The sequence below is a fragment of the Callospermophilus lateralis genome, chromosome 1 (assembly GCF_048772815.1).
Source record: "Callospermophilus lateralis isolate mCalLat2 chromosome 1, mCalLat2.hap1, whole genome shotgun sequence".
NCBI lineage: Eukaryota > Metazoa > Chordata > Mammalia > Rodentia > Sciuridae > Callospermophilus > Callospermophilus lateralis.
Window position 1 is genome coordinate 105,059,602 of NC_135305.1, and position 17,440 is coordinate 105,077,041.

General features: G+C 41.6%; 1 protein-coding gene across 1 annotated transcript in view; it reads right to left on the reverse strand.

Moving 5' to 3' along the window:
* Window positions 1-17,440, reverse strand: part of Grb10 (growth factor receptor bound protein 10) — a 154,615-nt gene that overhangs the window by 35,448 nt on the left and 101,727 nt on the right. The window contains exon 6 of the mRNA XM_076836954.2: window positions 1,861-2,017. Coding sequence (XP_076693069.1) covers window positions 1,861-2,017 — 157 coding nt within the window. The remainder of the gene's footprint in view (window positions 1-1,860; window positions 2,018-17,440) is intronic.

Genomic DNA, 17,440 nt, shown 5'->3' on the forward strand with positions numbered 1-17,440 from the left:
TACAATTTGCTTATCCACTGTATAAAGTTGCAGAAATCAAGGGCTATAAGAAATATCTGAATCAAAATTTCTAAAATATTGCTTATATGTTAAAATCTTAAGTGTATCTGTACCACAAGCTCTAAGTGTGCATCATTATATTCGTGTGTTAAATATCCGCAGAAGTGGGCTGGTTGAAGGTCAGTGGCAGAGTGCTTGCTTGGCAATGCTCAAAGCACTAGATTCGATCCCTACCTAGCATTAAAAATGAAAGAAAGAAAGAAAAAAATCTGGAGAAGTCCCTTCCACTGCTCCTTTCAGATAAAAAGAGTTTTCTGACTTTTGAATGGGCTTTCAACAATATTTACTGTTTGGTACTACTATGCAGACTCATTTTTGCAGTTACTATTCTGCATATGGTTTTCATACACATATGTGTGTGTACACACATACACACACACACACAGAGACACACACACACACACACTGCACATTTCCCACTGTTGTTAAATTTCTAAGTTATCCGTGTGTCAACATATGATTCTGGTGGTCTTATCAGACTACTATAGGATCCATTCACAGATGTCCCAAACCAGAGATTGACCAGGACAGTCAGTGCATCTCCACGGGAGCAAGGGTGATATCACAGCCACTCACTGTAGAGCAGGTGAATGAACCTGGCAGAAGAAGGCTGTTGGTGACAACGAAAAAGTTCTGTTGTCATACAAACAGGCTGGCCATCAGGAGAGATGGGAAAGAAATCAGCAAAAGCTCTATCCGCTTCCTTTAAAAGAACACATGTATCTATAAAAGTCCAGATGGAGCTGGAAAAGTGACTTACAAATGAAAACTCAAATTTACATTGTGTTATTTAAGCCTATATTGTACCCTATCTGTTGGAAGAATTTAGTTAAATGAACATTCTAGACCTAGAGATTTAGATTCAATTGATTAATGTTTCAAAAGGTTCATGAGAAGACTTTAAAATTACGGGAAGTCTGCTATCTGAGTTTTATTTTTCTTTTTTGCTTTGAGAAGTGGAAGAAACATAGCTGTTGATTTAGAGAAAATTCTGTCTTTAAATATATATCTATGGTTTTTCAGGCACCACACTTTTTCCAATAGGAATTTAAATAGAAGTCTGAAAAGCTTCTTTATCCGAGACAGAAAATCTGAGAAAAACAAAACTTCAAGTCAGTTCTGGAAATAGTACATATTTTCAAATATTCCATGATATAAAATATTCTCTTTGCTTTCTCAGCATAACCACACAGCTATGTGTGTAAGTGCATGGGCGGGCACACACACACACACACACACACACACACACACACACAGAGGAACACACCATTAAGGCATCACCAACCAGCTCAGAGATGCTATGAAAATATCAAGCCTAGGATGCAACTGCTTTTTGATGTGCTCCCTTCCCAGAATCCTGGAATCAGGGTTCCCTTCTTAGCCAAACACACTAGAGTGGCTACTACAATCCAATCCTGTGATTCTCCAGCACTCCCCAGGGCACTGCAAGGGTGCCCCTCTCCCTCTCCCAGTTCATGGATGTGCGACAAGCCCCCATGGCTCTGAAAGGAAGGAAAGGAGCTGAGACACAGAGAACCTTGGTGCTATAGTCAAGCCCTTTGGAAGTTACTATCTTCAACCATCCAAGGCAAGATTCTCAAAGCACCAGAGGGGAGAGGGCTAGGTGGGAGGAAAAATGAAACTTGGGAGAAAAAAGAACAGCAGCAGAAGTCGAGGGCAACATGTAAGCTGCATGTCAACTTAGCAGAGGGCAGTGAAGTCTCACTTTTGGCATAGCATCTTCATTTGACTATACACTGAGGTTTCCAGGTGCTGTCCCTACCCAAGGTTGTTCCTTACCTAATCCCAGGTGGGGGTGGTGCTCCACCAGTGTCCAGCTGTTGTCATCCACGCAGTGACTTTTGTAAACCAGCAGCTGGCACAGGTCCCTGGCCGTCATATCTGTCAGAATCTCCACCACCTTGCTTGTTCCATCTTCACTAAAGACTTTAACGTCCTGCAACACACAAAGGGGACAGGTACGGATAAACAATTTTGTACCTATGAGAAGTAAAACCCGAGACAAAACAGAAAGAGTAAAAATAGTCTACTATGTTGAAACACATGGACAACTTTTTTTGGCTGCAGTGATGCAGGACGAGGGCCCGTTGATGTCTCCCTTCTTCTTTTTCCTCCCCCCCCCCCCCCCCCCGCCCAGCTCTTATGGACAGAGCGGGTAGGATCATGACACAACATTTTTAAAATGCCCACGACATTTCACAGGAACATGGAGCTCACAGCCAAGCCACCAAACTGGCTGAGGAAGCAACAGAATTCACTTTAAAATACTGACGGTGGTCTCAGGGGTTGGGTATTTTATATTTGAACCAATTGCAAAAACAAGCACACCAACAAAAACTCCTGTCAGTTTCCCCTTCCCATCCTAACTTTTGATGACTCTGTTCTCCATTTTCTAGGTTCCGGGCCACCTGCTCCTGTGTCCCCCACCCATCCCACATTCCCTGAAGCTGAGGAGGAGGAAGAGATCAATGAACATGCATATGCTAAAGTTTAAATCAATAATAAAAGGGCTCAGTAAGAATACAGTCATGACATTACAAGCAGGCTTCATTTTTCTGGTCCTGTTCAAATCCATAAAAACCTAACAGGTCACAGGCAAAGGGATGGTCAAGCAGGAATTCAGATTTATAATTCAGATTATAAACACAATTGGTCCCGGCCTCAACACGAACAGGGACGCAATCTTTAGAGGAAGGTGAGATGTGTTTAAAAAACAAAACAAAACAAACTTACCTCAACTGCATAGAAAAAGCAGTCAGAGGGATAAGACGGCATTTTAAATCCTGATTGCCTTTCACACGGGAGTTTGTTCCTGGTCTCCCCCAACTGTTCCCAGCAGGCTGAGCTCCCCCTTTCAGGCTGTGGATGCCAGTCCTGCTGGCTGTGCCCTGACTAGCTGCTTCTGCCCACCCCCAGCTGTCTCACACTGGTCCTTAGGTGGTGAATCAAACCACTCCAGTAGCCCAATCCTGTCCTTCCAGGGGCTGATGTCATCACCACACAGGCTCCTCTTCCACTTTACTGCAGGGAGCTCCATGGCAGAGGTGCGGGGGGTGGGGGTACAACTAAGGATGATGACAACAACAACGACGACAACAACAACACACCCTCAACATGATAAACCAGAAAAATCCCTGTTCAATGTCCTCCCCAGGCAGTGAATGACGGCAGGCAACTCAGGCTGGAGCACGCATGTTCCCTGGGTCTAGACCAAATCTCCAACTAACCTTTGTCCCCCAGCTGCTGCCGTCAGTGGCAGCTTTTAGAAAGCTGGTCTGCCACTGGGTGGTTGAATGTCCCTGCTCTTTCCAACTCCTTCTCATGTGTTTTGCACTAAGGTTTTGTGAAGGGGTGCTGGGACGAGTGCAGCTGCATTGGGGGACAGGGCTGGGAAGAAACGAGGATTGCACCATTCTGGACAGATGGTCCCTACGGTTGCTGGTTGGTGGTCACCCTGAGGCTGGGACACAGTTAAAGTCATGCAACCATGACAAGGGTAAAGTCATACTCTGGGCCAGAGGTAGCAGGAAGGGCCTTTCTCTGAGAGGCAGGACTGGCTTGGTGGACCCTTGCTTTCCACCCTTCTGCACTTCCTGAATCAGAGAAAGCCCAGGATGGGTCAGGACTGGAGGTCTTGCTTTCAACTCCCATTCACTTTAAAGAAATCCACCTCTCTCTTTTCTGGAATGTACGTTTAACTCAGTGAAAGCATGTTTTCATGACTGAATTGGTCTATAAAAATAAAATTTTATTTAAACTGAGAAAATATGTCTCTGGTCACAAGGTAAAAACATTCTTTATTAAAATGCTTTAATGTAAAAGACAAACAGAGGATTGGGAAATATAAATGCATTCAAACAATGCCTCGGACACCTGCTTATTGTGATATCCTGCATGTCTCCTAAAGCAGTGTATGCTTTCCCCTTCCCACATTGTGTTTCCTGATGTTCTTTCTTTCCAAAGGTTCCAAATGAGTTTATCTGTGATTATAATACAGATTTTCTCCTCTAGGAAGGTTGAATAATGTTGTAGTAGGAGTTTCACACCTCTCCAAGTTCACTTAACATTTTTCCCACCCAGACAAGCTGTGGCACCAGTTTCCTAATTTTTTTAGACTTATGGTATTTTTTCTTTATTCTCTCCTCTCCTCTCTTGCTCCTTGGAAATTCCCCCAAAGGTCTATATACAGTCTGAATACTAAAACCTATGATGTGTTTGGACGTATGTTTACCTCCACTCCTTTTAGATCCCCACAAAGGCCAGAGTAGCAAGACCACGGTATTGTGGGTTGGGCAGGAGGCTGGGCCACTGCTGTAGCCTGAGGCAGGGGATGGGCACAAGAGTACATATGCTCTAGTTATGGCCTCTGTCCCTGACGCAAGCAAATTCTGGCTACTACCACAAATATTAGAGCCCTCAGACCACACACACAAGTCCCCAAGACAGAACATCAGGAAAAGCATTACATATGCCAGTCATCTCAATTCGGGTCAATGCAAGGAGCTGTAGATGAGAATGTGTGTAATAAATACGCAACACTACACAGAAAGACCCCACCCCACCCTGCTGCAGAGCTTTGAAAGTAGTAGTTTCTGGAAGAAGCATTTTGAACCACCCGAACTGCCTCTTAAGTAACCACCTGGGCAGTGCTGGGGGCTCATTCAGATTGCAAAGGAAGGTCCTACAGTTCAGGGGTCAGCTGCTCCAAGTCCAGGGCTCCTAAGGAGCAGCCTGGGTCCTCCTGGTTCATCCAGTACTCACACTTATTGCACAGAGTGAGCACAGAAGGTTCTCTCAAGCAGGTCAAGACCCTGTCCCACAGCAACTCACAGTTCATCAGGGAAAGATCAATACCACAGGCAGTAATTTTCCAGGGGACCTCTGTGCAGAGAATAGATGAATCTGGGTAATATCAAGAGAAGGTGGAGAAGTTGGAGAAAATTCCATCCTGGCTCGGCCATCTACTAGAGCTGTGAATTCAGGCAGGTAACTACCTGCCTCAAATTCACTTTCCTTCTCTTTACCATGGGGCACTGCTCGGAGAATCAGTGTGGTGGAAGTTATGGCACAGGGATGCTTTCAAGCAGAAGCTCTTAAAATCAGAATAGGCTGCAATTCTATTTCATCAGTTATTAGTTGTGGAAATTTGGCTGAGTTAATCAGCCTCCCTGGGCCTCAGTTCCCCTATCTGTAAAGTAGGAATCCTTAAGGAGCACTGGCCTCATGACTTTCACGTATCTGCCATGAAGTGGGCTCCAGCTGAAGACCTGCAGAATGACCAGGGAAGGGGTAAAGGTGGGACCCTGAAGACCGCTTCCCACTCAGATTCCAATTCTAAGAAAGCAGACTTCATGAACAGTATGATGCAGTGGGAATGATTCAGTTGGGAAAAGCCAACTCCCAAATCCTCAATTTCCTTTTCTCTACTGCAAAGAAAACCAAATAGCTAACTGCTTTTAAAAACAGTAATATGAAAGAGGGTGTAATTATGTCAACAGCATAAAACTCTCTTTTAGAGAGTGGGGGAGGAAGCTTTGACGTACCCTTGGGCTGGTATGCCACTGCATCCTGTTATGGAAGCTTGAAGCAGTGGTAGAATGTTCCACCATTTCCAGACTTTCCGTGGTCATTTTTTATACATTCACTGTACAGAGAAGTAAGTGTTTCATTCTTTGCAAATTTGAAGGAAGGAGCTTAGGAGCAATTAGATCTGAGGGTAGAGTCAGCTCCATGGTCCAAACTCCACTCTGGGATGCCTGGCTCTTAATCTCAGTGGTCCCCAGCAGGTACACAGTGAGGGTCTTCTGGGCCCTTCCAGTTCCTAATCTCAGCATAGACATCCCATTTCAGCTTTATGCAACAGACAGACTTTGCTGCTGCTGGCTGACTTACAAGTTCAGGGAATCTCGTTACTGAATTCAAAAGACCTCCTGACTTTGGCAGTGAGCCTCTGCCAAAGGCTCAGTGATAATCACCTTATAAAAATAGAAAATGGGCCACTCTCAGCTCTTTGCCTCCCTCAGAGCCGTCTGCAGTGCAACATGTCCCTGGGCAGACAGCCCGGCCCCGTGGTGCACAGACTGACCAAGAGTTGCTGAGGTTCCCCGCCCCCAGGCATCCATACTGAAACCAGGACCTCGTAGGGCGTCTGCCCCAGAAGCTGGTGGGCCTAGTGTCATCTTCATTCTTCTTCACTCGCGGTACTTCTTAGGTCAAGAACTCTTACAGGATGTAGGCTGGAGTTTTTTTTGTAACTCCAGAAGCCTCTTCTGAATATTGGGGAGTAAACACTTTGGAGAAGCTGGGTTGTAATCAAAGAGCCAAGAGGAGGCTGTCCTCAGGAGGAAGGATACGCCATGGAACACTGATGGGGTCCTACTTTAAGTGGTACAAACCCTGTTTTATTGTGATTCTATGGAACCTCAAGCAAAGAAAGCAGGAAGACAGCTGAGCCAAAGCAGGTAGAGAAAACCAAACGCTGAAACAGATATATCACACCCCTTACCAGATGTGCAGCTTTTTTTTCTGGAAGGCAGCAAACCTGGCACAACATGAAGGAGAATGGAAAGTAATGGAGCCAGAAGTTGAACTCAGGGCTCTCTCATTCCATTGCCCTTGTGCAGAGGTCACTTGACTGGTAAGATCTACTTACAGAGGAAACATTAGCAAGGTGTGCCCCAGCACCTAGAATCTTTCTTGCCAGGAGGACTCCAAGGCTCATGTGAAAAGGCTTTTGATCCTAGGTGGTCCTAATGTTTCTAAATTTGGTGGGGAGGAGGTTCTTCATACCTAGGAGGTTTGAGGTAAATTCAACTGACTTTGAAATATGCAAGAGACTAGGTTTAGTTAATTTAAGTGAGAAAGAACAGAATTCTACCAAGATTTTTTTTTTCACTTTTGCTCTCGATGGATGGTGTTACTTTAAAACAAAAGGAAAGATAACCAAAGAACTACATGTGAATATATGGCTGTGTTCACCATCATGAGAACATACACAATAATTCTGTTCCATTACACTTCCTCAAGTTTACTTTAAAAATATTTGCTTTATTAATCTATGGATTCCAAGTTTTCAGTGAGATTTTAAAATATTTTAAACTTGCAAACCTCTTCCAAAAGAGATATAGTTCTAAAAATAACTTTTAAAAAAATAGTTCTTGAAAGTCAACCATGGGTTTGGAGACACAAACAGGACTTTACTCAGTTCTGAATGGGTCTCTCACCAATTAAGTAACCCCCCACAACAGTTTTATACCAGGCAGAGAAGTTTATCTGGAAGAATTTATTTCGATTTGGTCATCTGTGTATATATTTTTAACTTACCTAAAATGGCTATGTACAGCCTGTTATTTTGACAAAAGCAATTTTTATAAAATGGTTTCATTTATAGAAAATAAAACTGAAAACTACTTTGAAAAGAATCTTTGATGGTGAATTGAAGAGTAGCAAAAAGAAGGTATAGTTACTCTTTATCCACAGCAGGGAATACATTCAAGATCTCTAGCAACTGCTGAAACTGAGGATTCTATACACATTTTTATTTTTTTTCCTGTATGTGCATACCTATGATAAAGTTTATTTTATAGACACAGTAAGAGATTAACAATAAAAGCTTAAAGCACTTTATAGCTTCTGTTTGGTACCATCCAAACTGCCAGTGTTACTACTTTGGGCTTTGAGGACATTATTAACTAAAATTAAGTTTACTTGAACATTAGCAGTGCAATATCATGGCAGATGATCTGGTAATCAAGATGGCTACTAGATAATTAACAGGTGGGTGGAGTATACAGGGTAGATATTCCAGATGAAGGGATGATTCATATCCTAAGTGGGATGCAGGGTGACAGCATGAGATTTCATCACCTTACAGACACACAATTTAAAACTTAACATTTATTTCTAGACTTTTTCATTTAGTATTTTTAGATAGTTAACTCTGAATACCTGTGGAAAGTGAGAGCATGGGTAATGGGACAACTGTATGCTATAAAAGGCTCGGGAGCTTTGACCATCGATACAAGTATCCTCATGTCCTTAATGGGCATGGTGTCTTCAGAAAATCCCCATCTGGGTTGGGGACCACTTCAGGGGTCTCCCCAAAGCAGATCAAGGCCCTCTTAGAGTTATTGGAGTGAAGATTCCAGAAAAAGCACATAACTGTGCTTTGCTGTTAGATTTCTGTTTCGAAACATGACTCCTTTTTTGTGTGTATGTTTGTGTGTATTTTAAGAGAAAAACTGACATTCAAAAGATGGCTTGGCTGTAAGTGCTGGAGACCCAGATATGGACCAAGTTCTGTTATTTAAATTTTCACTTTAATCATGCACTGTCATGACAGCGGTGGGACCAGGTACAGAGTGACAATTGAAGGAATAGCCATAACCCTCCCGGTCACCTTCAAATTGGTAACATCCCAGAGGAATGCCCATGGAATATTTGGAGACTATGAAAACAGGGCAGGTTTACCAAAAGCTAAGCATTTTATCCTTGCACCCTCCTTCCAGAAAATGCTGAACTTCAGAAAGATGCTGCAACCTCAAACCTGTTGTATTTAGATTTAGAATTTATGTATTTGCCTTTGAGTTAAAGATGACCACAAAACTGAACTATTAAGAGATCAGTAACTTCTGACACACACATACACGTACATATTCTCTGTCTCATATATATATATATATATATATATATATATATACACACACACACACACACACACACACACACACAGATACACAGAAACATTCATTGTACATATAAAATGTGCAAACATGAATGTGTATAAAGTATACACACAAACATGCATTTACAGACAAAACACATGCACAGTACACATGTGCACACAAGTTCACACTAGCACATACACATACATACCAACGTGTGCACTAGTGCAGATATGTGCATACATATGCACTCCCACATACACCTAAATACAGATACATACATGTACGCACAGGTCCATGTACAGCCTCATATATGCAAACATATGCATGCAAATATGTGTACACATGTATATATACAAACAATATACATACATAAATGTACAAATACATATATGTATATATATAAATATATACATATATACACATACAGTATATAAGCATACATAAATACACAGGCATAGACACATACATTAGTTTTTGTTGTTTTTTTTTTTTTTGCAAAAATAATGTGTTCATTGTAACAAATTAGAAAAATACAATAAACAACCAAGGGAAAAAAGTTCCTAATAATAACTGAAAATTCCTAGACTTACTGTTGCAGGATTCTTTGCACAGATATTTACAAACAGACACAATGCAATCATTTTGCATCCAGTTTTACAATCATACTTACGTAGCTTCAGGCTATATCATCAACATCTTACCAGGTCAACGTTTCTTTGATGCCTTATAGTCTTCAAAGTATCAAACATGAAGAATAGTTGAATCAAACACAAAAAATTCTCCAATGTTTCCCATTGGAGTTTTCTCTAATCATTTGATCTCATCATGGCACTGCTAGGAATATCCTTACCCATGAGTCTTAGTTGTATGTTTATTTTCTTTAAATAAATTTTTAAGTATAAGGATCTATTATAATATATCTCCAATAAAGAAACATTTTCAAGAATGGAAATGATCACCAAATTTTTGGTAGAATACTCTTGCTTAAAGTCAAATCTTTTGAGAACATATGGGAACTGTTAACAAGTCCATTTAGCATCTCTGGATTTTCAGTCTCTCTGCTCAGTAAACACTTGGTGAGCACCTTCTCTAATGCAGTTTTCACTCCTCTGAATAGCTATAGTTTTGCTGTGGATCATGCCCCTGCCCATGTCCAAATTGTTCAAAAGCACAATATTGGAAAGAAATTCTGGCACAGCACAGATTCTGAAACCTGCTAGTCGGGATTCAAGCTGCAACTCTGCTGCTTGCTGCTTGTGTCAACCCCTCTGCTGATGTTTTCAGCAATAAAATGGGGGATTGCCCCATAGGCTTGAGGGTCAAGCAGCATAATGTTCCTAATAGATTAAGTACTAAGTAAATGATCATTTTGAAACAGACTCATGTGTCTCCTTCTGTGGCCAGGTTGCTAGGGGGGCATCTAGTGCCTGTCAGACAGCCCGGGGTACAGCTCCAGATCAACACCTCTGTAGCATGCACCTAGATGGCATTTGGGCAGGCAGAAAAGAGGTTATCCTGCAACTTCTGCTCCACAGATATTTAGGGTATTTTGAACAGTTTCAGGTTTAAACAGTTGGGAATCTTGTAATTAGGAGTTTGTCTTCTAATTACAGAAGCCAAGGTCGATGAAAAAGGAAGTGATGGTTTGAGAAAAGGAAGTGGTCCCCCCATCATATACTGACCATCAAGGGGAACGGGAAGTGAATAGAGTGCAAAAGCAGGAGACCACAAGGGTTGGAGGGAGGGCTGTGGAGGGGTTTTCTACTTCAGTATCATCTAGGTGATCAAGAGGTTGAGATATGATTTCTAAGCAGTTGATCTGATATGATCGCTAAGCAGGTAACCAGATGATCTCCAAGCGACTGATCAGATATGGTTGCTAAGCAGGTGACTAGATGCTCTCTAAGTAGATGATCTGATCTGATCTCAAATAGGGTGGCCAGATGATCTGTAGGCAGTGACCTGATGATCTCTAAGCAGGTGACCAGATGATCTCTAAGTGGTAGACTTGATATGATCGCTATATGGGTGACTATATGATCTCTAAGTGCCTGATCTGATATGATCTCTAAATGGGTAACCCAATGATCTCTAAGTGGCTAGAGCTGATGATAACTAAGTAGGCGACCATATGATTTCTAAGCAGGTGACCATATGATCTATAAGTGGTGAACCTGATGTGCTCTTTAAGTGAGTGATCAACTGATCTCTAAGTGGCTAACCTGATATGATCACTAAGCGGGTGACCTGATGATCACTAAGCAGCCCATCTGAGAATCTCTTAGCAGGTAACAGATAATCTCTAAGGGGTGAAGAAAGCTTCTGGAGGACAGGCATCTCCAAAGCATGAATAAAGGGGATGTAGTCTGCATTGCAACTTTGGGCCCAGCCTCTTCAAGACCAGAGTATTCAATGGGATTAAACTCTTTGACACTAAACCTTTCCTGAGGTTGCAAAGTCTTTTAGTGGAACTTGCTACAGTAGGACTGCAAAGAAGTAACTTAAACATATCTCTTAATTTAAGTCTTAGGTAGAACAATCGCATTTTAGCATTTTCTGGTCAAAAAATATATATATAAATGTGGCTGGAGATATAGCTTAGTGGTATAGCACCTGCTTACTGTATGCTAGGTCCATGTGTGAGCATTACAGAAAAACAAAAACAAACACACACAAAAAAACCCTATATGACATTTTACGGAAACATTAAAAAATTTAAGGATGAATGATAGAACAGCTGTAATTCATGTCAAAACATCACAAAAGACAGTAGCTCATATGGTAAGGCTGAGACAAGAGGCCACAGGCTGACGGATATGGGAGCCAGGCAAGAGGGACATGGGGGTTCATCACAATATTCTGTCTACTTTTGTGCAGTTTTAAAGTCTTAAAATTTAGGAAATAGACTAGGGAGAAAAAAAAAGCCTAAACATTCTATGCATCTTTTATTCTTGTGCTACGACTAAATTAAATGAAACATGTTGCCACTTTTCCTGCTCAATCTACTGGAAGAATTCAATGGTTTCTCTTACTAAACATAAAATTCGGGAAAGAAACAACATTCCTTCACCCCTTTCTTAGCAGGGGCTGAGGGAGGGAGGCGGATTTTGCCTACAAGGGATATCTGCACTCCCCGTGATGACATGTCTGGTTGTCAGAATTAGCATGAGTGTGGAACTGCTGTCATTAGTAGTGCCACATCACCTAGACGACAGCAATGACACTGTCATCTGACAGCAGTGCTGGAGGACTGCTGTCACCTAGTGGGTGGAAGTCCCAGATGCTGCTCAGCTTCTAAAACTGCACAGGGAACCTTCCACAAGGAGTTATCCATACCAGTGCCAACCCTGCTGACTGCAGAGCAGAAAAACCCTTGATGAGGTAGTAAGGCAGCAGTTTGTTAGGGACAGGTTGCCAGGAAGCAGGAGCTGGCCTGAGAGAGGCTTCCACAGGCACCAAACATAGAAGCAAGTGATATTAATGGAGTACAAGTCATTTACTAAAGTGATAATAATTATGTCATAAACAAATGGGAGAGAAGGCATTCCTTACAATAAAACATCAACTCAAAAACACAGAATGAAAGAGTTAGAAAGACAAGAATCATTAACACATGACAAAACTAGTCCATGAAAGTCTGGTGGGAACAGAGTATTAATACAGTCTCAAATTACCTTCCTTCGAATTATTTCTTAATTACAAAGGGAAAAGCAGTCACTTAACAGGAAGAAACTTAGCAGACAACATCTAAAGCAAGCATTAAATACTGATATCAATACAAACTGAACAGATTATCATATGAGCATCCTGAGGTGATGTCCAGAGAAGGACAGATCCTCCCTTCTGAGGACTGACTAAATTCCAAGGATGTGCCACACAAACCATACTGGGTCCTTCAAGAAAGAACTGTTGGCCAGATGCAGTGGTGCATGCCTGTAATCCTCACAACCAGGGAGGTTGAGGCAGCAGGATTGCAAGTTCAAGGCCAGTCTCGAGTTCAAGGCCAGGCTCGGAGACTTAGAGATGCCCTGACTCAAAAAGAGAATAAAATAAAATATAAAGCCCCCCCCCCCCGGTTTCAATCACTAGTACCCAAAACCAAAAACAAACAAAAAATAAACCTCTCTGCTACCAGAGATATGGAAGAGCTGAGTTTCACGCCATGGCAAAAAAAAAAAAAAAAAAAAAAAAAAAAAAATTAAAGAGTTTATTACAATGAATGCAATTGGTTTAAGAGTCAGAAAAGCAGAAAATCTTTAGGATATAATAGAGAAAATCAAGGAAATCTGAGTATGTTTTGCAGGCAAAACACTGTACTTTATTAATGCTAAACACCCTAATTTTAATAACTGTACTGTGCTGTAAGTGAACAACCGGATCTTTAGGAAATGGACACAGAGGTATTTAGGAGTAAAGAAAATTGATATCTACAAGTTAGTTTGAAATGGTTCAGAGGAAAGAATGCTATATATTCATGTATTAATGTATATACATGCATAAATGTAATCTCTACATATGTGCATACACACATGCGCGCACACGCACACACAAAAAAATGCTTGAAATGTGCCAAGTATTAACAACTGGGGAATCAGAGTAAAGAATACATGAGCTCTTTGTATTATTACCACAACTGTTCAAGAGGGTTGAAATTAATTCAAAATGGAAGTTAGAAAAATATGCTGTGTGAAAGTAATGGTATGTGGGTCTCCTCTTCCCACCTGGCTTTTCTCAAGTGTCTTTTCACATTGCTAACCATTATCCCCAGAATATGAAACTTTACAGATGACACTGAGGGTATTTGCTTGGTTGGTCTCTTTACCAAGAGCGCTTCCATCTCTTCTCCACCAAGCAGTTATCTTCATTCTTCTGGATATTTATAACACAATACACGCAGGCACCATGGCTCAGTCCAAGTCAAATATCTCACCAGGGGTCAACAAAATATCCCCTGAGCAAATGTGGAGCTCTCTGAGGTCATTCCTGGAATCAGGCCGACTTATAGATGTGTGTCTGTACCAGCCCAGGCAGGTCCCACAAGGCTGGCCATCACAGGGCTCCAGGCTAATGCCTATACTATTTTGGTGGCTATGGGAAGGCTGAGGTCAGGCACATAGTGGGGAAATGAATTTGCAACCTCACCCAATGCAGTTCCTCCCAACCAATCTAAAATTAATCGAGTATAATGAATTTACTTTTAAGAAAATACTCTGGTTTTACTAGGGCAATTTACAATACAAGATTTTTTTTTTTTTTTTACTCAATTTTGGAAAAATTCTTGCCTATGCCCATCCATAAGCAGGAGAGACCCTAGTATTAATTTTGAGCAAGGTAACTTTTAGTAGCCTTTTTAAGACCAGCTGTGCTTGCAGTGCCCTGGATGGCAGCACTGGATTACCAAGAACAGAACATCAGCCTCTACGCAGCCTACCGGAGCTCAGTTGTCCATCTGCAAAGATCCCACTGTGACTGTGGTGTTGGTGGGAGGGTGGGGTACACAGCTGAACAGACACATTAATGACAGACAGACAGACGTGGGGTCTGCGATGGGCAGACACTTTGGTGAAGGAAGACTGGCAGATTTACTGGAAGTTTAGAAATTGGGGCAAGAGAGCTCATGCAGGATGGTTAAGATTAATAAGGGCTGTACCTTTTCCAGTTCTGAACAACAAAGAAAATGAAGGACATGATAAAACTTTCATAGAGAGCTGCCATTTAGGGTCATATCCAATTCATCCCCAAAAGACAACTGCTTTGAGCATAGTTTATCCCTGTAATCTATATACTGCCCGTAAGTTTTTGAAAAGTAAACTTATTCATCATTAAAATGGATTACAGAATCACAGAAACACCGATGACTAGCAAGAACTAAGTACATTAATTATCGAGATTTCTTTTAAAAAGCAGAAGGCATTCACTGAAACCACATGGTTTCCCAGATTGCTGTTTTTCCAGCACACAAAGAAACTAGGCAGCCCAAGCAAAAATCACCCAAGCTGACGGCCTATGGCAACTTCCAGTTTCGTACGCGGATATGTCCGCTGGACAAACATAGAAGAAACATAAGCCAAAACAGCAATGTGGGCAGTGACTCTTCGAAAACCAAGAATATGAAAAGGTTCGACATAACATGAGCTGGGAAGGTCTAACGCCAAAAGGAATAAATATCAGAAACCAACAGCGCACATCTTACCACCATCCTCCAATCGCCTGCTGTCCTCAGGCTCAAAGAGGTTTCCAGGGTTTATATGAAAGCAAATGTCACTTGTCAAACCTCTTTGGATTTGTTCCTCTGCTCTCTGACAGGCTCAGTAAACATCTTCTAGAGTTTCTTCAACTATAGAAACAGCCAATCGACACGACGGATTCCCTGGGACACCGCCTTCACCATGACCTGAACCAGTCATTCGAGCTCCAGGGCTGCCAAGTCTGGCGGTGACAAGAACTTGCCCACAGTCACACTGCAACAAATGGCAGAGCCCTGGCCAGATCACATGCCTTTCCATTTTATGACAAGGGACAGACAGCACTTTGACGTGATTTATAAAATGTATTTTACACATATGAAATAACACATAAATCTTTTAATCTAACAATGATACTACTAGAAATGATCTCTCCATCTATCAATCATCCATCCACCCATCCACTAGATGAACAAAGACCTATGAACGAGAACGCTCACTTCATTCTGTTAATAAAAGAAGGGACTAGAAACAGTGGAACTGCTCATTGACAGGAGATTTGGTTAAATACATCTTGCCACCTCCATTCAGTGGGATACTCCTGAAATTTGGGGGGTAAACTGTGAAAAAGCACATAAACTCTGTAAAAAGACAAAAAGGATACCAGACGGTAGACACACTGCTCATCTGTGGGGAATGAGATTACAGTTGGGAAGTGAGGAGAAAGTGATCTCATTTTTTATTATATACCTTCTTTTAGTGTAAATTTCACTTTTTGTCATTACTGGGAACATTGGTTGCTTTTATAATTTAGAAAAAACAGTTTCTTTTTTCTTCCTGGTTTCCTGGTTGGACACAGAACATTTGCTAATGAATCATATCTTATTCCTGACTCCTAATCCTGTTTGCAGTGTTATGTTTGACAACTGTCATGCTCCAAGTGGATGAACTGGCTTCCTTGGATGGCGATAGGTGGGGATGGATGAGCAGACATTCCAATGTGAACACGTGTAGGGGAAAGCTAGACTCTAGTGCGTGGCTTTTATCAGAGGGTTTTTCCCCCCCTCTTCCTGGTAGGGGTGACCCTCAAAACAATTAGTATAAAGAACCAAAGACCAATTCTAGGTCTCATGTACAGATTTCAACTGTGGCTGCCGTGAGTGCCATTCCCACCTGGCCAAACGAGGGAAATGAGAGAGGAATGCTGCTGCACGGCAAGTTTATCGTTCCTTCACTGAGTTTGACCACAAAGTCAGCTAATGCAGGTGTCTCTAAATGAGCTTAAAAATGCCACAGACTGGAAAGGTGCAGAACAGGTTGTGCATAGGATGAAATATGCCTATTAACAGAAGAGAGCTCATTTTGTATGAACAGCACAATTATAGTGCAATTGCCTTTACTGACAATCATCTTAACACAACAATACAAACAAGGAAAAAAAACCTCTTAACAGCTAGGCTTTTGCTGGCACTTGCCTCCTGTAATTGGGAGGCTGAGGCAGGAGGATTACAAGTTCAAGGTTAGTCTCTGCATCTTAGTATGATCCTTGGCAACTTAGCAAGATCCTATCTTACAGTAAAAAGAACTGGGGATGTAGCTTAAAGGTAAAGCACCCCTGGATCCAATCTCCAGCACCAAAAAACAAATCTTAAGATCTGTCATCTTCTACATTGAAACCTTTGCTATAAAGATACAGCATCCAATCATAACATCTTGCAACCTGAAAAGCAGATCAAAATAATCAGCACTACATAATTACAAGTGGGATTTCCATAAGTAACATTTTTTAAGAGGGTATTTTTTTTTCAAAAGTAGAAACCAAACATACTGTGAAATATTAAACCTAGAATGTAATATACAATTAAAAACTATATTTTTAGATTGGAGTTAGATTGGGGGAAACTTTTTGAGCTATTCCAGATCTACCTTCATGAGGAAGAGAAAAAAAAAATCAGAACAATCAGAGAAGCAAAATCCAGACAGTGTCAGATGCTGGAAGGTGAAAGACAAAAGTTCAGCAGAAGGTACCAGGGAAAGGAGGTCCTCACTGGTATCTGAGAAAACTTGGGCTCCCACCATGAAATGCAAAGTCCTTATGCAAAAGATGCCATGCTCTGACAGCTGGCTTTCAAATCATCACTTGAGTGCTGTGTGGGGACACACCCTGGGCAACAGCTGAAGCTGAGACCATCTGATGTGGAAATTTCCACAAAGGTCTATGCAAGAAGGCAAAGCTCAGACCTAGGTTCTGGTAGCAGAGGTAGAAAGACTGTTCAGTTCTGGAACACTGACTGATGTGGTATGGAACACCACAGCAAAGACGAAAAGGAGATCAGAGGTTCTGACCTAGGTGGCTGAAGGACTCGGCTGCCATTTCACTGAGATGGGGCATCTTGGAAGAATCATGTTTTGGGGGCAGAATCACATGTTGAGTTTGAAGTGTCTTTTAGACATGCACATGGATGAGATCCCAAGTGGAAGCTGGAAACATGTCTGGATGAGAATGTA